Source organism: Hypanus sabinus, unplaced genomic scaffold (genome assembly GCF_030144855.1).
Source record: "Hypanus sabinus isolate sHypSab1 unplaced genomic scaffold, sHypSab1.hap1 scaffold_541, whole genome shotgun sequence".
In the NCBI taxonomy this organism is placed as follows: Eukaryota; Metazoa; Chordata; class Chondrichthyes; order Myliobatiformes; family Dasyatidae; genus Hypanus; species Hypanus sabinus.
In genome coordinates, this window is record NW_026781402.1 from 188,901 (window position 1) to 212,081 (window position 23,181).

Below are 23,181 nucleotides of genomic sequence, written 5' to 3' on the forward strand. Positions count from 1 at the left end.
CACCTTAACCAAATGCTGTCTGGTATTAGACACCAGTCTTAAGTGAAAAATAACAAACAAAATACAGGCTGTTGACCCAAACTCTTATCTCTCAAACTTGTCCAAATCTGTCAGATCCTTATTGTACCACCAGAGTAAACAAACCAGGTTTCTCAAACCTCTACTTGTAGCACATGTCATCGAATCCAGGCAACATCCTGATGAACCTGTTCTGCACCCTCTCCAATCCTTCCAAGAGCTGGACAATCAGATGTGAACACAATACTTTAGATGCTCCCTCAAACCATAAGATCCAGGAGCAGAATTAAGCCATTAGGCTCAATGAATTTGCTCCTGAATTCCTCTCAACCCCATTACCCTGTTTTCTGTAAATTCTGACACTCTTCCGAATCAGGAACATATCGACCTGCATTTTAAATATATCCAATGATTTGTCTTCCTCAGCTGTCTATGACAATAATTTCACAGATTCACCACCTGCCAGCCAGGAAATTTCTCCCAGTGTGGGTCTCCTCCAGCCAGGAGAGTTCCCTACGGTTCCCAGGCTTGTTAATTTTCTGTATAAGCCTCCCATGGGGGAACTTGTCAAAGACTCTACCAATATTCAAGTAGACAATATTTATCTGTAACTTCATCCATCACCTTTGGCGCCTCCTGGAGGAAATCAATAATGTTGGCAAAACGCAAACCCTGCCCAAAGCCTTGCTGCTCAACGCCAACCCACCTCAAGCATTCTCTCTTTCATAATCCCATGCGGCAGAAGATATAAAAGGCTGAAGGTACGTGCCACCAGCCTCAAAGACAGCTTAAATTCTGCATTTATCAGACTATTAAATGGTCACCTACTCTGTTATTATTGGCTGTTAATAATAATAAGACAATTTTATTTATAAGATTGTAGCATCATGCATCTCATAGCTAATAACAACTTGCAGATACAAATAACAAATACTCACAGGAGAGCAGAAAGAATACCGTTCGGGTGTGAACAACAGGTAACAGATTATGTAATTCTATTTCAAACCCCGTGGAAAGCAGAAATCTTTCAGTGGTATATTGTCTATCAACACACATTTGATTCTCTCCCTCACATGGTTAAGAGAAGTTCCAAATGTATATAAAATTCATCCAATACTTGTGAAATTTCTACAACATCTGATGAAACAATGGCGTAAAATAATCGTCCTATTAACAACCACAAAGAACAATGACCATTATCAAAATAAATCGAGGAATTTTCCAAAGCGACTCACAAAGCTCACAATCGTTTTGTCTAGCTTTAAACCCGCTCATAATCTACCGAAACGGACAAAAATCAGGTATCAAATCAGAAAAAAAAAATCAAATTATACCTTGATAGAGCTATACAGTGATGATTTGAAATTATTTGCTCTTGCATCAGTAAACTAAAAGAAATAATTCAAATAAAGGAACTAATTTCCAAAGATATAGGAAGAAACTTTAGACTAGAAAAGTACAGAACATGAAACATTAAGTGTGGTGCAATAGAGCCAGTAGAATATCAAGCAGAGCATCAGGATACAATGGAACAGAATATGAAACATATATTTAGGATATCAATAAGCAAAGAAAATAAATAATCGTGTGATAAAGGAAAACTTTCCAACAAAATTTACTTCAAGACTGAAGAAAATATGAATTTACTGCAAGCCTGAAGAAAATCTAAATTTACAACAAGGATCAAGAAAAATCTGCCAAACAGAGCTGAACAGTAAAAATATAACAAAGGAAGTAAACACTCACTGTGCCCATATTGATGAATTATTTTGGTATAGTATTCTGGTCTGAAACAGGTCTGGAAAATATGCAAAGAAAAATAAGAACTTAAATAACAATTTCTGGAAAACACCATGTGCACTAGAGCGCACTTAAGATTGCTATGAACGAAGACTGTATGAGAATTATGAATAACAGATCTAAGAAAAAAAATTGAGACAACAGCCAGATAAAAGTTCTCTGAATCAAGGTTAATACCACAGACACATGTTGTGAAAATTGTTTTTCTGTGCCAGCAGCACAATTACAGTAAAGTGTGTGCAGTGAACGTGGGTTTATGTAGACAATTGTAGAAATAGAATTGTATCGGCATGAATTAATCAGTCTGGTGGCCTGGTGGAAGAAGCTGTCCCGGAGCCGATTGGTTCTGCCTTTTATGCTGTCGTACCATTTCCTGGATGTTAGAAGCTGGAATAGTTTGTGCTTGTTAAGGCTTGGGTACCACCTGTCTCTGAAAAGCCTTGAATAGTGGGAAGTTCACATTTACAGATGCACTGGGCAGATACATCTACAGATGCACCACTCTGTGCAGAGTCCTGCGATTGTCAGAAGTACAGTTCCCGTACCAGGCAGTGATGCAGCCAGTCAGGATGCTCTCAATTGTGACCCTGTAGAAAATCGTTATCATTTGGGGGCCCATACCAAACTTCGTCAACCATCTGAAGTGAAAGAGGTGTTATTGTGCCTTTTTCCATCCCACAGCTGGTATGTACAGACCGTGTGAGGTCCTCAGTGATGTGAATGCCGAGCAAGCTGTTCACCCACAGACCCATTGATATCAATAGGAATTAGACTATCTCCATTCATCTTGTTTTTGCGACATTGCAATCAGCTCCTTTGTTTTTGTGACATTGAGGGAGAAGTTGTTTTCTTGACACCACTGTGTCACTGTGTATTATTATTTATCATTGTATCATCTTCATTATATTATCATCATTATTATTTATCATCGTTATTATTTGAGATTTGGCCAATAAATATGGTATCATCAACAAATTCAATTAGCTAATTGGAGCTGTGGCTCGGCGACACAGTCATGCGTATACTGAGGCTACGTCCGCACTAGACCGGATAAATCCGTAACCAAAGCTTTTTCTCTTCGTTTTGAATCTCTGTCCACACTAAAACGGCGTTTTCCTCCCCTGAAAATGGAGCTTTTCTAAAATGCCCTCCAGAGTGTGTAATTTTGAAATCACTGGATTGGCCAGAGCTGTGTGGATGGTGTACCCGGAGAAATCTAAAAATGCTGTCATGACGTGCCAGAACAGACGGTGACGACAGCGTGCTATTTCATTGTTTTCTTGAATGCAATCTAATAATTTCAGAACAGACGGCAACAGAACTGAAGCCAGAAGAGTTAGAAATGTACTCACCAAATACTTTGACCCATAACTTACTGAATGAATAAGTATACTCACGTTGCCCTGTTTTCTGCCCTTGCTTGTATGAAGGTGGTTTAGCTATTTATGCAAGTACTTCTCTGACAATAGCTGTGTAACAGCCTAATGTAACACTGTATGGAAATACAAGATAACACTGATGCATACATATTTTATACATTTAACAAGGTGCTTTATTAATGCAACAGAGTTAGTCAGTTCTTCAATGTTCGTCATCAGCTGGGTCATACTGTCCATGAACTCCCTGTCGGTTGCCTTCGTACGCTCCATTATATGTTTTTTTTTAGTTTTATGTCCTCCTGCGTGAGAGCCAATAGCTGTCAATCGTTTTCCTTTTTCTAATATGTAACGGGACAAACGCCCACCTGGTCTTTCACAGCGAGATTTGACAACAAACATGTCGCTTGTTTTTGGTAGATGTGCCCTGCGCATGCGGAGTAGCAGGAGATTCGCTGGAATATACGTTTTAGTGTGGACGGAGATATTTTCAAAAACGCTTAGTGTGGACGCCTATCGTTTTTACGCGAAACCAGCTTTTTTAAAAAAAGTTATCCAGTCTGGTGTGGATGTAGCCTCAATGCAGGGAGCTTAGGAAACAGCCTTGAGGGTCACCTATGTTGAGTGTCAGAGGGGCAGAGGTGAAGGAGCCCAATCTTATTACTTGCCAGTGATCTGACAGGAACTTCACGATCCAGCTGCACAAGGCAGAGTCAAGGCCGAGGTCTCAGAGTTTCTTGTCAAGCCTCCAGGGAGTAATGGTATAGAATGCTGAATTGTAGTCCAAGAACAGCATTCCCACAGAAGCATCCCTCTTCTCCAGATGTTTAAAGACGGTGTGCAGAGCAATGACTATTTCTTTCATCTGCTTGTGACTGTCCACTCGTTGGAAACGCCTGTGAACTTCAGCCTCAGAGATGACCAAGGTGCAGGTCGCTTTGGCAGCTCTCATCAGGAGCTCAGTGTTGGCGATTTCAAACCGAGCGTAAAAAAGATTTGGCTCATCGGGGAGGGAGGCAACGATGTTGGAAGCATCACTGCACTTAGCTCTGAAGTCTGTGATGGTGTGCAGGCCTTGTTATAAGCTGCGTGTGTTGTTGATGGAGAATTGTGCCTGGATCCTGTCCCTGTATTGTCATTTCGCTGTCTGGATGACTTTGCACAGATCAGAGCTGCATTTCTTGAGCTCCTGCTCATTACCGGCAACGTAAGCTGTCCGTCACGTGGCAAGTGCTGTTCACAAGGAAAGGTTGATCCAGGGTTTCTGGTTTGGGTAGATTTCTGGGGAAAATATCCCACATCTGTGATAGTAACACACAGCTGGGGAATGTATTGCACAGCTGTGATAATAACAGCCGTGAACTCCCTTGGAAGACAGAAAGGTTTACACAGCAGCACCAGGTACTCCAAATCCGGGGAACAAACGGATTTGAGGGCATGCACATTCCAGGGTTCTACCAAGCATTAATGATCAGGAAGCAACGCATACCTTAAATCCTTTTCTCTTCCCTGTTGTGGTGGTTTGTGTGTGTGTGTGTGTGTGTGTGTGTGTGTGTGTGCGTGTGTGTGTGCGTGTGTGCGTCTGTGTTCGTGTGTGCGTGTCTGTGTGTGTGTGTCTGTGTGCGTGTGAGCGCGCGTCCGGTACTGGATGACAGCACGATCGTTAGTGACTGTAGGGGCCAATACTGGATCTGTGGACATGGGAGTAGTAGGAATACGGGTGCAGCTGGAATACAGGCTTTTGCATAGTTGGATCCTTCTTGCACCTCCTCTTCTTTTCAGCTGTCACTCTTCTTAGTTCCTCAAAATCCTTGGCTTTTCCGTGAATGACCCGCTGCCAAATTATGCTGCTGCTTAATTTGGTCCTTGTACCTCTTGCGCGGGGCACCACGATCTCTCATGCCCTGAGAGAGTTCCCCATAGAATACTGCTTTCGGTAACCTGGAGTTGTCCATGTGAGGCACGTGGCCTGTCCAGCAGAGCTGGCTGAGCAGCAAAATGGCTTCAGGGCCTGGAAAGTGAGCAGGTATAGCTATGCATGTCTGTGTGATTATATGAAATATTTAATTAAATAAGTTGTGCAGAAATTGAAATTTTTAAGAAGAGATTAGTGAGTCACTATCGAGAGGTTCAATGTCCATTCAGAAACTGGATGACAGAGGAGAAGTTGATCCTGAATTGTTGAGTGTGCACCTTACTCTGATCCTGTGCTGTAGCTTCCACATACCAGACAGTGATTTAACCAGTTGCAATGCTCTGCAATTTACACCTGTAGAAATATTCGAGTGATGTTAGATACTCCTGATGAAATATAGCCACTGTTGTGCCCACTTTGTAGCTGCATCGATATATTGGGTCCAGGCTAGATACTCGAAGATTTTAACAGCCAGGAATTTGAAATTGCTCACTCTTTCCACATCAGTTCCCTCGATGAGGACTGGTGTGTTGTGTTCCCTCATCTCTCCTTTTCTGAAAATGACAATTAGTTCTAAGGATATATTTTCATTAACACAAGTAGGATCCAGCACTCTAACCAATTCTGATAAGGGGTAGACATCACTGAATGGAAATGAAAGTATCACCCATAAAAATGAAGAAACTAACATAATAGTAGAAAACGTTAACCAGTGGAAGAACCTGACTCCCCACGGAGGACATCCACACGATCTGAGCTGACTAGTTGTCAACAAGGAAGCATTGCGCCCCTGGCTCAGAGTTGGAGATCTCTTCCCAGAAACAGAAGGGATCATTGTAGCAATACAGGACAAGGTTGTTAACACATGTAGTTCACAATAATACAGAATACACGACCAATAGGTTCAAGATGATAAATGCTGAAAATTACAAGAGAAACCAGAAACAATCCGACACTTTACAGGATCCTGCAGCAATTTAACTGAATCTCATGACTTGCACAAGCACAATCAAGTGATGGACAACAGTCACAAAAATCTTGCTTGAAGTACAACTGATGAAAAACACCATAACTCACTATAAGTACAAGTCGGCTCCACTTTTAGAGTTAGAGTCCTTCATATCATACTGTGAACAATTATTATTTAATTTAGGATAATCCATGATAACCATTCGGATATAATTTTACAGGATAAAGAAGCAAACACAACTTTTTTAAAATGTATATAGCCATTCCAAACACACGCAGCTCACAGAAATGAATTAGTGAAAAACGCCAGCAACATGCTGAATTAAGAGGGGAAAATGAAAGACTATGGAACACAAACAGGGTATTCATTATCCCAATCGTAATATCGAGAACTGGTATCATCCCAAAGGCTTTGCACTATAGTATTAATAAATTAGGCCCACACGGGAATACTTGTGTAAATCTTCAAAAACCCACAATACTATACACCGCGAGAATAATCTGAAATATCCTATCAATTTAGATATGAGTGTGCTTGGCTCTGCCCGTACCTCAAGTTTTACCAGTTTAGGGTAAGGAGGAAAAAAATAAAAATAATAATAACTTATTTATAAAGCACCTTTCATCCAGACGATGCCGTTCAAAACGCATCACAACGGGATAAAGTGCAAACTAGAAAATAAAAGACAAAATGTTGTCAGTCGGAATATACACCTCAGACTTCTGCACAGTCCTGTAGTTTTAGGTGTTGAATTATACAGTTTAGGAGCACAGTTCCAAAAACAAAACCATGATCTCCCAATGATCCTTTGGCTTTCTACCTTATTGTCTGCCTGTACTGCATTTTCTCGGCAACTGAAACACTGTTTCCCTGAACTATTCTGCTCCGTTTTTTCTTGTGCGACCTCATTGCATCGATGTGATGAGATGATCTATTTGGATCACATGCAGAAAAGTTTTCCATTTTATCGTGTGTATGTGAGAATAATAAACCAATGTATAAATTTATTGTTGTCAATAATACAGCACCCCTTGGTTGCTTAAGGTTGTTATACCTGGGGTTGGTAGTGGGGATAAGCTGCCACGACCTATTAAAGGCTCCCAGTGGCGTGTGGCTAAAACAGCTTCTGAGAAAAATGTCCAACTCCTGGCCAGGTGTGGCTAGCTGCAAAGTCTGGCAAAGCGTTTCTTCCAACAGAAGGGGCAAAGGTGGTTTACTGGTTCCTTACAGCCAGTCACTTCGGAGAGATAGGGCTTGTCAATCCATGCAGGAGTAGAAAAATTCTGATCTCAAAACTGCACTGCCGTCCCATCATGGGGAAGACTTTGGGAGTATACCTAGTGGGAAAACCCTGGAGCTGGAGTACCTAAGGCAGAATTAAATGGAGTTCGGCGCAGACTGGCATAACCTACGACATCTCTGCTGCCAAGCTCTATCAGTGTTTCCCATTTCTTTGTGTTCATCAGATGCACGGATGAATGCTTCCCCTCCATATCAAAGCATCCTGGCTTGCAGGGGCAGGACATCCATGGTTGACTCTGACAGACGGAGTCCTCATGAGACAGCGCCCCACACCCCCACAGCAAGACTGATGAGTAGCGTTTGCCAAGACTTCACCACCCTCTCCCACAAACACGATGTTCATCACTGAGGCAGACACTTGTGGTTCCTTCCATTGACAGAGATTTCATCTTTCCACCAATCCTCCATCACTGCGACTGAAAACTACCCATTTTCTTTCTTGTAACTCCGATGGTTTATCGATCCGCAACTTCACTGTGATTCTCCCCCAAATGCTGGCCGACTTGAGTATTTCCTGTATATTCTGCTCCTGTTTTGATGCAAGAACAGTGGACACCTTTGACTCCCCAGTGTGCAGCTTTGCCAAAATGCACAGTGTCCTATTTCCAAAGCAGATCAACATTAACATCGTCTGTTAATGATGCAAACAATCCTTTAACTATAGTGAAATGGTGTTGTAACGGGAGTGCAGTCGGGATTGGAATAGGATATCAGGGGAATGTTTACCTTCATAATTAATTAGTGTCAGAATATGAGGATTGGACATTTTCTGGGACTTTCATCGCTGTCAATTCCAATGTCTGTGAACTGCATTTTACTTTATGATCTAATATCCATGGAAGTATGAAATTAATTCATGTAATCTCAAACACAATGTTGAAATACAGTGATAAAGTTCTTTGTCAGTTGAGCTATTTAACATTTTGACTACAATTTCTGTTCCCATGGAAGATGTTCAACAGAAACACAAGGAGACTCTGCGGGCACAAACTGAAACACTGAGAGTGAACACGATCCTGATGACGGAGAAGGTGAAGGTTTTCCAGCTGGTTGATCGATACGCTGAGCTCACGGTCATTTCTACTGTTCGAGATTGGAGACTGGTGGAACATGAGCTGCTGGCAAGAGGCAGAGACCACGAGGAGTGGAGAGAGAAACATCTCCGTGGAGAACTGGAAAAAATCCAGACTGATCAGTTATTCCAGAGAAGTTTCTCCCGGAGTAAATCCAAATCAGGTAGATCGGCAGGAGTAGCCGGTGTCCCGGGGATCGGGAAAACAACAATGGTACAAAGGATTGTTTATGACTGGGCCACGGGGAAAATATACCAACAATTCCAGTTTGTCTTCAGTTTCAAGTTTCGAGATTTAAACTCTATTAATTGCAGAATTAACCTGAGCGAACTGATTCTGGATCAATATCCTTACTTTGGGAATTTACTGAGAGAGATCTGGAAGAACCCAGAGGGATTGCTGTTTATATTCGACGGTTTGGATGAATTCAAACACAACATCGATTTTGCTGACAGTCGGAGAGACACAGAACCCATGCACCAGTGCCCAGATCCCGAGTCGTGGTGTGAAGTGTCTGACATTGTGTACAGTTTAATCCAGGGCAAGCTGCTCGAAGGGTGTTCAGTGCTGGTGACCACTCGCCCCACTGCATTACATTTATTGGAAAAGGCAAAGATTGGGATCTGGGCTGAAATCCTCGGATTTGTTAGTGAGGAACGGAAGGAATATTTCATCAGGCATTTTGAAGATCAGACAGTGGCGGAAGCTGTTTTCAAACACGTGAAGGAGAACGAGATACTGTACACCATGAGCTACAACCCCTCCTACTGCTGGATCCTCGCTCTGACACTGGGCCCTTTCTTCACACAAAGAGTCAGGGACCGGCAGCGAGTTCCCAAGACCATCACCCAACTGTACTCCTACTATATTTACAACATCCTGAAAAACCACGGCCGTGAGATTGAGAACCCCCGTGAAGTGTTACTCAGGGTTGGTCAGATGGCCTTCAGAGGAGTGTCCGAGAAGAAGATTGTGTTTACAGATGGAGATTTGATCAAGTACAATCTGCAGCCTTCCCAGTTCCTGTCCGGGTTCCTGATGGAGCTTTTGGAGAGAGAGGATTCTGCCCACTGTGTGGTGTACACATTCCCACACCTCACCATCCAAGAGTTTGTAGCTGCTGTCGCACAATTCCTGAATCCCCATCTTGGGGATATTCTGATATTCCTCACTGAAGCCCACAACACAAAAGATGGGCGATTTGATGTACTTCTCCGTTTTGTTGCTGTCTTTCCAACCCAATGACAGCTCGGGGTCTGGAGGAGTTTCTGGGTCCATTTCCTCATGAAACAACCTGCCGGGTGATTGACTGGGTGAAGGAGGAGGTTAAACGCCAGAGTAGAAACACGAGGAGTGAAGCTGGTAAAAGGAGCCTCCTGAAAACATTGCACTACCTGTTTGAGTCTCAGAATCGTGGACTGGCTCAGGCTGCTCTGGGATCTGTGGAAACACTTTCATTCAGTGGAATGACATTGACCCCGATTGACTGCACGGTCCTGTCTCATGTCATCGGACTCTGTGATACAATAAAACAGCTCGACCTGGAGAAATGCCACATTCAGTGTGAGGGAATACAGCGGCTGGGGCCCGGGCTGCACAAGTGCCAGGAGTTGAGGTAACTTGATTTTCCTCTCATTCCGAAATGTGAATCCGTTCTATTGTGTTGTTTCGATGCAAAAGGAATTTGGGCAAAACTGTGGTAAATCAGATTGTAAAGATCTGTGACAAATGCCATCCCCCTTCCTCCTGTGGGATCTCTCTTCCCCACCCCCCTTCTCCCTGTAGGATTTCACTTCTCCCATCCTCCTTCCTCCTGTGGGATCTCTCTTCACCATCCTCCTTCCTCCTGTGGGATCTCTCTTCACCATCCTCCTTCCATCTTCAGGTTCTGTCTTTCCATCTTTTTCCTCAGGTGGTGTCACTTCTCATCAACACTTCCCCATTCACAAATCTTCCTCACTGTGGGACGTTCTCCTCTTCAACCATGCCCCTCCCCCCCCCCGACCCGCTCACATCAGGAAATCGTTTCTAACCATCGGGGAATGAGACAGAACATGTGGAGATTACAGGGTCACACTGACAGACTAAATTACTGACAATTGGTGAGTACCCTGGAGCTGGTCATTGAGGGACATTGACAGTGATGGGAACTCTGATCAGTGGTTTCCTGAAGGGTTTTCCTGAAACATCCGTGAGACAGAAATTCCCTCTGGCCGACGATTTCAATCATTTTGTTCATCAATTTGTCTATTTGTGTTTAGCCTTGGGGAGAATAAAATAGGAGATTCAGGAGTGAAACTGGTGTCTGCGGCTCTGAGGAACCCGAAGTGTAAAATACAGAAACTGGGGTAAGTACCAGACTGTGGGATATTGTGTTTACCGTCACTGGGTGCCTGACACGGAACATTAAGATGATCAGAAGAAACACAGAAATATAGAAACATACAGTATATTACACACCCTTCAAACCACAAAGCTGTGCCGATCATGTCCCTACCTTAGAACTACCTAGGCTTACCCATAGCCCTCAATTTTCCTAAGCTCCTTGTAGCTATCCAGGAGTTTCTTCAAGACCCTATCATTAAAATAGACACATCCCATACTGTGAAAGGGATGGAAGGTTTGGAGTTTGTAGAATGTGTGCAGGGTAGTTTTTTTGCAGCAATACATAGAGGGACCAACTAGAGAAGGGACAGTGTTGGAACTTCTGTTAGGGAATGAGATAGGTCAGGTGACAGAGGTATGTGTTGGGAAGCACTTCAGGTCAAGTGATCATAATGCCATTAGTTTCAATATAATTATGGAGAAGGATAGGACTGGACCCAGGGTTGAGATTTTTGATTGGAGATAGGCTAACTTTGAGGCGACGCAAAAGGATTTAGAAGGATTGGTTTGGGACATTTTGTTTTATGGGTAGGATGTAATAGAGAAATGGTGGTCATTTAAAGTTGAAATTTTGAGGGTACAGAATCTTTATGTTCCTGTTAGGTTGAAAGGAAAGGTTAAAAGTTTGAGAGGACCATAGTTTTCTAGGGATATTGGAAACTTGGTTAGGAAAAAGAGAGATATCTACAATAAGTATAGGCAGCATGCAGTATATGAGGTGCTCGAGGAATATAAAGATCGTAAGAAGAATCATAAGAAAGAAATTAGAAAAGCTAAAACAAGATACGAGGTTGCTTTGGAAAGTAAGGTGAAAATAAATACAAAGGGTTTCTATAGTTATATTAATAGCAAAAGGATAGTGAAGGATAAAATTGGTCCCGTAGAGAATCAGAGTGGACAGTTATGTGTGGAGCCGAAAGAGATGGGGGAGATTTTGAACAATTTCTTTTCTTCGATATTCACTAAGGAGAAGGATATTGGATTGTGTAAGGTAAGGGGAACAAGTAGGGTAGTTATGAACACAATGACGATTAAAGTAGAGGAAGTACTGGCACTTTTAAGGAATTAAAAAGTGGATAATTCTCTGGGTCCTGACAGGATATTCCCTAGGACCTTGAGGGAGGTTAGTGCAGAAATAGCAGGGGCTCTGACAGAAATATTTCAAATGTCATTAGAAATGGTGATGGTGCCGGAGGATAGGCATATTACTCATGTGGTTCCATTGTTTAAAAAGGGTTATAAGCATTAACATAGCAATTATAGGCCTGTCAGTTTGACGTCAGTGGTGGGTAAATTAATGGAAAGTATTCTTAGAGATGGTATATATAATTATCTGGACAGACAGGGTCTGATTAGGAACAGTCAACATGGATTTGTGCGTGGAACATCATGTTTCACAAATCTTGTTAAATGTTTTGAAGAGATTACGAGGAAAGTTGACAAAGTTGATGAAGGTAGAGCAGTGGATGATGTCTATACAGGCTTCAGTAAGGCCTTTAACAAGGTTCCGCACGGAAGGTTAGCTAGGAAGGTTCAATCTTTAGGTGTTAATATTGAAGTAGTAAAATGGATTCAACAGTGGCTGGATGGGAGATGCCAGAGAATAGTGGTGGAGAACTGTCTGTCAGGTTGGAGGCCGGTGACTAATGGTGTGGCTCAGGGATCTGTACTGGGTCCAATATTGCTTGTCATATACATTAATGTTCAGGATGATGGGGTGGTAAATTGGATTAGTAAGTATGTGGATGATACTAAGGTAGGTGGCATTGTGGATAATGAAGTCGAGGGATTTAGGCCAGTTAGAATGGGCTGAGCGATGGCAGATGGAGTTTAATGCTGCTAAGTGTGAGGTACTACATTTTGGTAGGAAAAATCCAAATACGACATACATGGTAAATGGTAGGGCATTGAAGAAAGCAGGAGAACAGAGTGATCTACGAATAATGGTGCATAGTTCCCTGAAGGTGGAATCTCATGTGGATAGGGTGGTGAAGAAAGCTTTTGGTATGTTGGCCTTTATAACTCAGAGCATTGAGTATAGGATTTGGGATGTAATGTTAAAATTCTACAAGGCATTGTTAAGGCCAAATTTGAAGTATTGAGTACAGTTATGGTCACCGAATTATAGGAAAGATATCAACAAAATAGGGAGAGTACAGAGAAGATTTACTAGAATGTTACCTGGGTTTCAGCACCTAAGTTACAGGGAAAGATGAGCAAGTTATGTCTTTATTTTTTGGAGTGTAGAAGGTTGAGGGGGGGACTTGATAGAGGTATTTAAAATTATGAGGGGGTAACATAGATTTGACACGGATAGGCTTTTTCCATTGGGAGATTCAAACAAGAGGACATGAGTTGAGATGACTTGAGTTGAGACTTAGTGGGCAGAAGTTTAAGGGTAACATGAGGGGGAATTTCTTTACTCAGAGAGTGGTAGCTGTGTGGAACGAGCTTCCAGTAGAAGTGGTAGAGGCAGGTTCGGTATTGTCATTTAATGCAAAATTGGATAGGTATATGGACAGGAAAGGAATGGAGGGTTATGGGCTGAGTGCGGGTCGGTGGGACTAGTTGAGAGTAAGCGTTCGGCACGGACCAGAAGGGCCGAGATGGCCTGTTTCCGTGCTGCAATTCTTATATGGTTATATGGCTATCTCAAACCATCAGACGGAGTGCGTCCCTTGTCTACAACCTGCCTATCCTCCCTCTTGCACTGTCTCCAAACTTGCTCTATTTCTGAGCCAACCTCTCTTTCCTCCATCACTTCAGTTCCGTTCCCACCTCCCAGCAATTCTAGTTTAAACTCTCCCTCGTAGCTTTTGCAAACCTTCCCGCCAGGACGTTGGTCCCGCTCGGATTCCAGTGCAAAACTTTTTTTTTTTTTGTTCAGGTCACACCTGCTGCAAAGGAGGTCCCATTGATCCAGAAATCTGAACACCTGCCTCCTGCTTCAATCCCTCATCCACACATTTATCCTCACTCGTTTCCTATACTCACAGTCTCGTGGAACAGGCAGTAATCCTGAGATTACTACCATTGAAGTCCTGCTTCTCAACTTCTTTTCTGACTCCCTGTAGTCTTTTTTCAGAACATCTTTCATTTTTCTAGCTATGTCATTGGTACCAATATTTACCATGACCTCTGGCTGTTCTCCATCCCACTGCAGGCTCTCGTGGGCGTGATCAGAAACATCCTGAACCTTGGCACCTGGGATGTAAACTACCATCCAAGTTTCTTTCCTACGTCTAAAGAATCGCCCGTCTGACCCTCTAACTATAGAATCCCTACTGCCTTCCTCTTCCTTTCCCTACCCTTCTGAGCCACAGGGCCAGACTCTGTGCCAGAGGCACAGACACTGTTACCTCGCACATCCCGCTCCCCAGAGGCCGCCCCCCCCCCCCAGCAGTACCCGATCAGGAGTACTTGTTGTCAAGGAGGACAGCCACTGGTGTTCTCTCTAGTACCTGATTCTTTCCCTTCCCTCTCCTGGCGGTGACCCACTTCTTCAGTCTTCCATGTTCCTGCGTGACCATCTGCCATCTGTCTGTATTGTAAACAGATAACCTACCTCGCCTCGACCCTTTATCACCGAAGCCCCGTTGAGCCAAAGCCTTCCTACTCTGTCTCCCGCTCCTCTGACGCTTGCTCTGTAAATCTGTGTTCCTTTTAAACTCTTCTCGCTGTTCTCACTGGCCGACTTGCGCAGTCGTGCTGAAGAAAAAAAAAATCAGTAATTGTGTTTCTGATAAACACTGGGGATTTGTACCGTCTCCTGTCTCTCTGTGTCCTTCACCCTCACTTTCTCTCATCTCCAGGCTGATGAAGGTCGGTCTCACAGATTCTGGTGCCAAGGACCTCGCCTCCGCTCTCAGTACAAACCCATCACTGACGGAGCTGGTCCTGACTGGTAATGAACTGGGGGATTCAGGAGTGAAACTGGTGTCTGCGGCTCTGAGGAACCCAGAGTGTAAAATACAGAAACTGGAATAAGTACCAGACTGTGGGAGATTCTGTTTAGAGTCACTGGGTGTCTGACACTAAACATTAATGTTATCAGTAATTATAATACTGTTAAACACTGGGGATCTGTACCCTTTCCTGTCTCTCTGTGTCCTTCACCCTCACTCTCTCTCATCTCCAGACTGTGGGAGATTGTGTTTACAGTCACTGGGTGTCTGACACTGAACATTAATGTGATCAGTAATTGTGTTACTGATAAACACTGGGGATTTGTACCGTCTCCTGTCTCTCTGTGTCCTTCACCCTCACTCTCTTTCATTTCCAGGCTGTACCGTGTCGGTCTCACAGATTCTGGTGCCGAGGATCTCGTCTCCGCTCTCAGTACAAACCCATCACTGACGGAGCTGAACCTGAGTGGTAATGAACTGGAAGATTCAGGAGTGAAACAGGTGTCTGCGGCTCTGAGGAACCCGGAGTGTAAAATACAGAAACTGCGGTAAGTACCAGACTGTGGGAGATCGTGTTTTCAGTCACTGGGTGTCTGACACTGAATATTAATGTGATCAGTAGACACAAAGAAACATAGAAAACATACAGCACAATATAGGCCCTTCGGCCCACAAAACTGTGCCGAACATGTTCCTACCTTAGAACTACCTAGGCTTTACCCATATACCCATATTTTTCTAAGCTCCATGTAGCCATCCAGCAGTTTCTTAAAGACCCTATTATTTCTGCCTCCACCACCGCCGGCTGCCCATTCCATGCACTCAATACAATCTGTGTAAAAAAAAAAAAAACACCTTACCCCTGATATCTCAACTGTACCTACTTGCTTAAAACTGTGCTAGCCATTTCAACCCTGGGAAAAAGCCTCTGACTAACCACATGATAAATACCTCTCATTATTTTGTACACCTCTATCAGGCCACCTCTCATCCTCCATCACACCAAGAGAACAGGCCGAGTTCACTCAACCTATTCTCGTAAGGCATGCTCCCCAATCCAGTCAACATCCTTGTAAATCTCCTCTGCACCCTTTCTATTGTGTGCACATCATTCCTTCAGTGAAGTGACCAGAACTGAACACAATACTTCAAGTGCGGTCCGACCAGGGTGCTATATAGCTGCAACATTTTTACCTCATTATCTCTTGGCTCCTGAACTCAATCCCATGATTGATGAAGGTCAGTGCACAGTATGCATTCTTAATCACAGAGTCAACCTGCGTAGCAGCTTTGGGTGTCCTATGGACTCGGACCCCAAGACCCCTCTGATCATCCACTGACAAGAGTCTTACCATTAATACTATATTCTGCCATCATTTTTGACCTACCAAAGTGAACCACCTCACACTTATCTGGGTTGGACTCCATCTGCCACTTCTCAGCCCAGTTTTGCATCCGATCAACGTCCTGCTGTAACCTCTGATGGCCCTCCACACTATCCACAACACCCCCAGCCTTTATGTCATCAGCAAAATTACTAACCTATCTCTCCACTTCCTAGTCCATGTTATTTATAAAAATCACAAAGAGTTGGGGTCTCAGAGCAGATCCCCGAGGTACACCACTGCTTAACGGCCTCCATACAAAATATGACCCGTTTACTAACACTCTTTTGTCCTTTGTGGGCAAGCCAGTTCTCGATCCACAAAACAATCTCCCCTTGGATCCCATGACTCCTCACTTTCTCAATAATCCTTGCATGGGGTACCCTATGAAATTCCTTGCTGAAATACATACACACTACTTCTACGGCTCTACCTTCATCAATGTGTTTAGTCACACCCTCAAAAAATTCAATCAGGCTCGTAAGACACGACCTTCCTTTGGCACAGCCATGCTGACTATTCCTAATCATATTTTGCTTCTCCAAATGTTCTTAAATCCTACCTCTCAGGAACTCCTCTATCAACTTATTACCTACTGAAGTAAGACTCACTGGTCTATAATTTCCTGGGCTAACTCTACTCCCTTTCTTGAATAAGGGAACAACATCCGCAACCCTCCAATCCTCCGCAACCTCTCTCATCCTCATTGATGATGCAATCATCATTCCCAGAGGCTCAGTAATGTCCCCCCTTGCTTCACACAGTAGCCCGGGGTACATCCCATCATGTCCTGGTGACGTATCCAACTTGATGTTTTCGAAACGATCCTGCACATCCCCTTTCTTAATACCTACATGCTCAAGCATTTCAGTCCGCAGCAAGTCATCCCTACAATCGGCAAAATCCTTTTCCGTCATGAATACTGAAGCAGATGATTCATTAAATACATCCGCTACTTCCGAAAGTTCCATACACATTTTTCCATTGTCACACTTGATTGGTCCTATTCTCTTGCATAATATCCTCATGCTCATAACATACTTGTAGAATACCTTGGGGTTTTCCTTAATCCTGTCTGGCAAGGCCTTCTCGTGGCACATTCTCGCTCTCCTAATTTCATTTAAGCCCCTTCCTGCTAGACTTATTAACTTCCAGATTCATATCTCCAGATTTATGCTTCCAAGTTCCTGATAGCCTCATAGATCCTCTTAGATCCTCCTACTCCAATTTAAACTTCCCTAACTTTTCTGTTCCGATTCCTCTCCAAAGCTACGGTAAATGAAATAGAATTGTGATCACTATCCCAAAATGCTCTCCCACTGTGAGATCCGACACAGGACCAGGTTCATTTCCCAATACCAAATCAAGTACAGCCTCTGTTCTTGTATGCTTCTCTACATATTGTGTCAAGAAACATTCCTGAACACACCTAACAAATTCAACCCCATCTAAACCCCTCACTCTAGGGAGATACCAATTAATATTTGGGAAATTAGAATCTCCCACCTCAACAACCCTGTTATTGTAACTTCTTTCCAGAATTTGTCTCTTAATCTGCTCCTCTATGTCCCATTTACTATTGGGTGGTCTATAAAAACTCCCAGTAGGGTTATTGACCGCTTCCTGTTTCTAACTTCCACCCACAGAGACTCTATAAGACTTCCTCCTTCTCTGCAGCCATGTCACTATCTCTGATCAAGAGTGCCACGCACCCACATCTTTTGCCTCCCTTCCTATCATTTCTAAAACATCTAAAACCCGACACTTGAAGTAGCCACTCCGGCCCCTGCACCATCCAAGTCTCTGTAATGGGCACCACATCATAGCTCCAAGAGCTGATCCACGCTCCAAGCTCATCCGCTTTATTCATCATACTCCTTGCATTAAAATAGACACATCTCAAGCCATTGGACTAAGTGCATCCCTTTTCTATCACCTGCCTATCCTCACTCTTGCACTGTCTCCTAACTTCCTCTATTTCTGAGTCAACCTCTATTTCCTTCATCACTTCAGTTCGGTCCCACCCCACCCAAGCAATTCTAGTTTAAACTATCCCCAGTAGCCTTTGCAAACCTTCCCGCCAGGATATTGGTCCCCTTCGGATTCCAGTGCAACCCATGTTTTGGACAGGTCACACCTGCCCCAGAAGAGGTCCCACTGATCCAGATATCTGAATCCCTACCTCCGGTCCAATACCTCATCCTCGCATTTATCCTCCACCTCACTCTTTTCCTATGCTCACAGTCTCGTGGAACAGGCAGTAATCCCGAGATTACTGCCATTGAAGTCCTGCTTCTCAACTTCTATCCTGACTCCCTGTCGTCTGTTTTCAGGACCTCTTCCCTTTTCCTGGCTATGTCATTCATACCAATATGAACCATGACCTCTGGCTGTTCTCCATCCCACTGCAGGCTATCGTGGGCGTGATCAGAAACATCCTGAACCCTGGCACCTTAGAGGCAAACTACCATCCGAGTTTCTTTCCTACGTCCAAAGAATTGCCTGTTCGACCCCCTAACTATAGAGTCCCCTATCAGTACAACCTTCCTCTTCCTTTCCCCACCCTTGTGAACCACAGGGCCGGAATCTTTGCCACAGGCATGGACATTGTTGCTCTCCACAATCTCCCGTAGGCTACACGCCCTAGTAGTACCCGAACAGGAGTACCTACTGTCAAGGGGGACAGCCACTGGATTATTCTCTAGTTCCTGCTCCTTGCCCTTCCCTCTCCTGACTGTGACCCACTTCTTCAGTCTCCCGTGATCCTGGTGCGACCACCTGCCTGTAACTCCTCGCTATCATCTCCTCGCTCTCCCTGACCAGACGAAGGTCATCGAGCTGCATCTCCAGTTCCCTAACTCCGTCCCTAAGGAGCTGCAGCTCGACACACCGGGTGCAGATGTTGCCGTCCAGGAGGCTGGGAGTCTCCAGGATCTCCCACATCTGACACCGAGCACAGAAAACCAGCCTCACACACATACTCTCTGTCTGTATTGTAAACAGATAACCTACCTCGCCTCGACCCTTTATCGCCGAAGCTCCGTTGAGTCAAAGCCTTCCTACTCTGTCTCCCGCTCCTCTGACGCTCGCTCTGTAAATCTGTCTTCCTTTTAAACTTTTCTCACTGTTCTCACTGGCCAACTTGCATAGTTGTGCTGACAAAAACAAAATAAGTAATTTTGATACTGATAAACACTGGGGATTTGTACCGTCTCTTGTCTCCGTGTTTTCACCCTCACTCTCTCTCATCTCCAGGCTCGGGAATGTCGGTCTGACAGATTCTGGTGCAGAGGATCTCGTCTCCGCTCTCAGTACAAACCCTTCACTGATGGAGCTGGACCTGAGTGATAATAAACTGGGAGATTCAGGAGTGAAACTGGTGTCTGCAGCTCTGAGGAACCCAGAGTGTAAAATACAGAAACTGGAGTAAGTACCAGACTGTTGGAGATTGTGTTTAGAGTCACTGGGTGTCAGACACTGAACATTAATGTGATCAGTAGTTGTGTTAATGATATACACTGGGGATTTGTACCATCTCCTGTCTCTCTGTGTCCTTCACCCTCACTCTCTCTCATCTCCAGGCTGTACCGTATTGGTCTCACAGGTTCTGGTGCTGGGGATCTCGCCTCTGCTCTCAGTACAAACCCATCACTGACGGAGCTGAACCTGAGTGGTAATGAACTGGGAGATTCAGGAGTGCAACTGGTGTCTGCGGCTCTGAGGAACCCGGTGTGTAAAATACAGAAACTGCGGTAAGTACTAGACCATGGGAGATTGTGTTTACAGTCACTCGGTGTCTGACACTGAACATTAATGTGATTGGGAATTGTTTTACTGATAAACACTGGGAATTTGTACCATCTCCTGTCTCTCTGTGTCCTTCATTGTCACTCTCTCTCATCTCCAGGCTGAAAGATGTCGGTCTCACAGATTCTGGTGCCGAGGATCTCGCCTCCGCTCTCAGTACAAACCCATCACTGACGGAGCTGTACCTGGGTGGTAATAAACTGGGAGATTCAGGAGTGAAACTGGTGTCTGCGGCTCTGAGGAACCCGGAGTGTAAAATGCAGAAACTGCGGTAAGTACCAGACTGTGGGAGATTGTGTTTACAGTCACCTGGTGTCTGACACTGAACATTAATATGATCAGTAATTGTGTTACTGATAAACACTGGGGATTGGTACTGTTTCCTGTCTCTCTGTGTCCTTCACCCTCACTCTCTCTCATCTCCAGGCTCGGGTATGTCGGTCTCACAGATTCTGGTGCTGAGGAACTCGCCTCCGCTCTCAGTACCAACCCATCACTGACAGAGCTGGGCCTGAGATGGAACTCGCTCACAGACCGATCTGTCCCCGCTCTCCACCGCCTCATACTGACCCTGTCAAGTCTGGAGTGGATCGAGTGAGTGTTTGTATTATTGTTCTTTGTGATAAAATAACTGGGGCTGCGGGTCTTCTGGTGAGATTTGTCTGTGAAATGTTGTTGAAAAATTAACCCCGGTCCCCTGTTACTGACACTGTTGTGTAATCTAAGGCAACACGAGTGAATCTGCAGATGCTGAAAATAAATAAGAAACACAAAATGCTGGCAGAACACAGCAGGCCAGACTGCATCTATGGGAGGAGGTAATAACGATGTTTTGGGCCGAAACTCTTCATCAGGAGTGAAGTAACATGGGATGGTCGAGGGGGGAAAAGAAGTGGGGGGAGGGATAAAGTAGAGAGCTGGGAAGTGATAGGCTGGAGGGAAATGGGCTAGGGGGAAGGTGGAGAATTATGGTAAATAAAAGAGAAAGAAAGGTAGGGCTGGGGGAATGATTATAGTGAGGGGGAAAAAGAGGGAGAAAGAGAACCAGACTAAAATAATGGATAGGGATTCGGGTAAGGTTGGGGGGCAGGGATATCAACAGAGGTCAGTGAATTGGATGTTCCTGCCGGCAGGAAGGAGGCTGTCGAAGTCCTTTATGTCAACTTACTCAGGACATATTGAAAATAAGAAGCGTGCTTCTATTATTTTATTATTCCAGCCTATCACTTCTCAGCTCTCTACTTTATCCTTCCCTCCACTTCTAATCCCCCCTCGACCATCCTATGTTACTTCACTCCTGATTAAGGGTTTCGGCCCAAAACGTTGTTATTACCTCCTCCCATAGATGCTCTCTGTCCTGCTGAGTTCTGCCAGCATTTTGTGTTTCTTATTTATCTGCTGTGTCATCTGTTTATTTCATCTTTATTCTTTCATTTGTTTCAGGCTGTTCGGGAATCGGTTCAGTGAGACCGGAAAGAAGGAACTGAGATCTCTGCAGGGAGTCAGACCCGGACTGAGAGTGACCGTGTGAATATCTGAATGTTTGAACATCCCCACTCGAGGGATGGGACATGTTGGCCGATTCCCCACCGTCCCCTTTAACTCCCTCCCTCCCCTTAAACTTCCATCCCGCCCGTTAACTGCCGCCCTTACCTTTAATTGCCGTTCGCCAGGTTTAATTCCCAACGGGACTGGCTCCAGTTGTCTTCCTGTAATGACGTATTTCGACCTGTTATCCAGTGGCACAGCTTCTGCCGGATATGTGGGTTCGAGACTCCCCCATGTGATACCCGGGAAAGTACACAGACGGAAGAACCCGGGGACCGGGGCTCAGTCTGGGACACCGGTGTCCCGGGGTGGGGGGGATGGTCCCGGGAGAGAATCCTTTTGCCCCCTTTGCTGAGGACGGTGCATTCGGCAGCCTGGCCGATATAATGATGTTAAATTGACAAATCCCTCGGCAGTGACCCTGGATCTGCAGCGATCCCGGACACAGTCCTGAAGTGTGATTTTATAATCATCGGTTCCCCGATGCAGAGTGACAGTGAGAAACGGACTGATTATTCAAACTGTCACTCGTTGTCGCTGGTCAGTTAATTGTGTGTGACTGTGAGTGAGTCAGGAGCAGCTTATTTATTCCCGCATGTCAGCAGCTCACACATTGTTTAATTTACATTTGTCACAGAAATCAATAAACCGCTGTAACTTCCTGTCCTGGTGCCGGACTCGAGTTTTATTTGAGGCTTCTGCTGCCCCCCCCCCCCCCACCCCGCACCCTGTGCTCTGCAACAGTGGGTAGGAGCTCCTCACACTGACACAGTAGCGTCTCAGCTCCAGGCTGAGGGAGGTCGGACTGCCAGAGTCTGGGTGTCCAGGATCTCATCTCCAACCAACCCCCTTCCTGGCTGGCTAACTAACTGACCTCCTCCTGTCCCCTGCAACCAGTTATAATGGACAATAGTATCAGACTTGCGTCCACTGATGTCCCAGCTCCCTCTGCACCGTCCCATCACACACTCCCAGGGTCAGACACAGAGTGAAGCTCCCTCCACACCGTCCCGACCCACACTCCCGGGGTCAGACACAGAGTGAAGCTCCCTCCGCACCGTCCCATCACACACTCCCGGGGTCAGACACGTTGTTAATCTCCCTCCGCACCGTCCCATCACACACTACCAGGGTCAGACACAGAGTGAAGCTCCCTCCACATCGTCCCATCACACACTCCCGGGGTCAGACACAGAGTGAATCTCCCTCCGCACCGTCCCATCACACACTACCAGGGTCAGACACAGAGTGAAGCTCCCTCCACACCGTCCCATCACACACTACCACGGTCAGACACAGAGTGAAGCTCCCTCCACATCGTCCCATCACACACTCCCGGGGTCAGACACTTTGTGAATCTCCCACCACACTGTCCCATCACACACTCTCGAGGTCCACACACACACACACACACACACACACACACACACACACACACACGAGATGATGGTGAAAGCGACGGAGAGAAGTAGTGGAACGGCGGGGAGCGATACAGGGTGCATGGAGGGCGGGAGGGGGCATAAACGGGTAGCCAAGTTCAGGTGGATATTAGAAACTTACCGATTAATAAACACTATTGATTTCTGGGTTCGAGAAGTAGCCCAGGATGAAATCGAAGATGAGGAAAATTTTGTGAAAAGGGGAAGCCGTCCTTTTACGAATCAAACGCCACCCTTTCCCATTAATCCTCACCATCG

At 44.9% G+C, this 23,181-nt stretch overlaps 1 protein-coding gene across 1 annotated transcript; it reads left to right on the plus strand.

The window, feature by feature from the left end:
* Positions 1 to 9,549: 9,549 nt before the first annotated feature.
* LOC132389340 (NACHT, LRR and PYD domains-containing protein 3-like) lies at positions 9,550 to 22,833 on the plus strand. Its single transcript, XM_059961856.1, has 8 exons — positions 9,550 to 10,069; positions 10,716 to 10,802; positions 15,122 to 15,292; positions 19,385 to 19,555; positions 19,711 to 19,881; positions 20,037 to 20,207; positions 20,363 to 20,530; positions 21,380 to 22,833. Exons 1-8 carry the CDS (start codon positions 9,696 to 9,698, stop codon positions 21,465 to 21,467), a joined length of 1,401 nt encoding a protein of 466 aa, XP_059817839.1. The 5' UTR covers positions 9,550 to 9,695; the 3' UTR covers positions 21,468 to 22,833.
* The last annotated feature ends 348 nt before the right edge of the window (positions 22,834 to 23,181 follow it).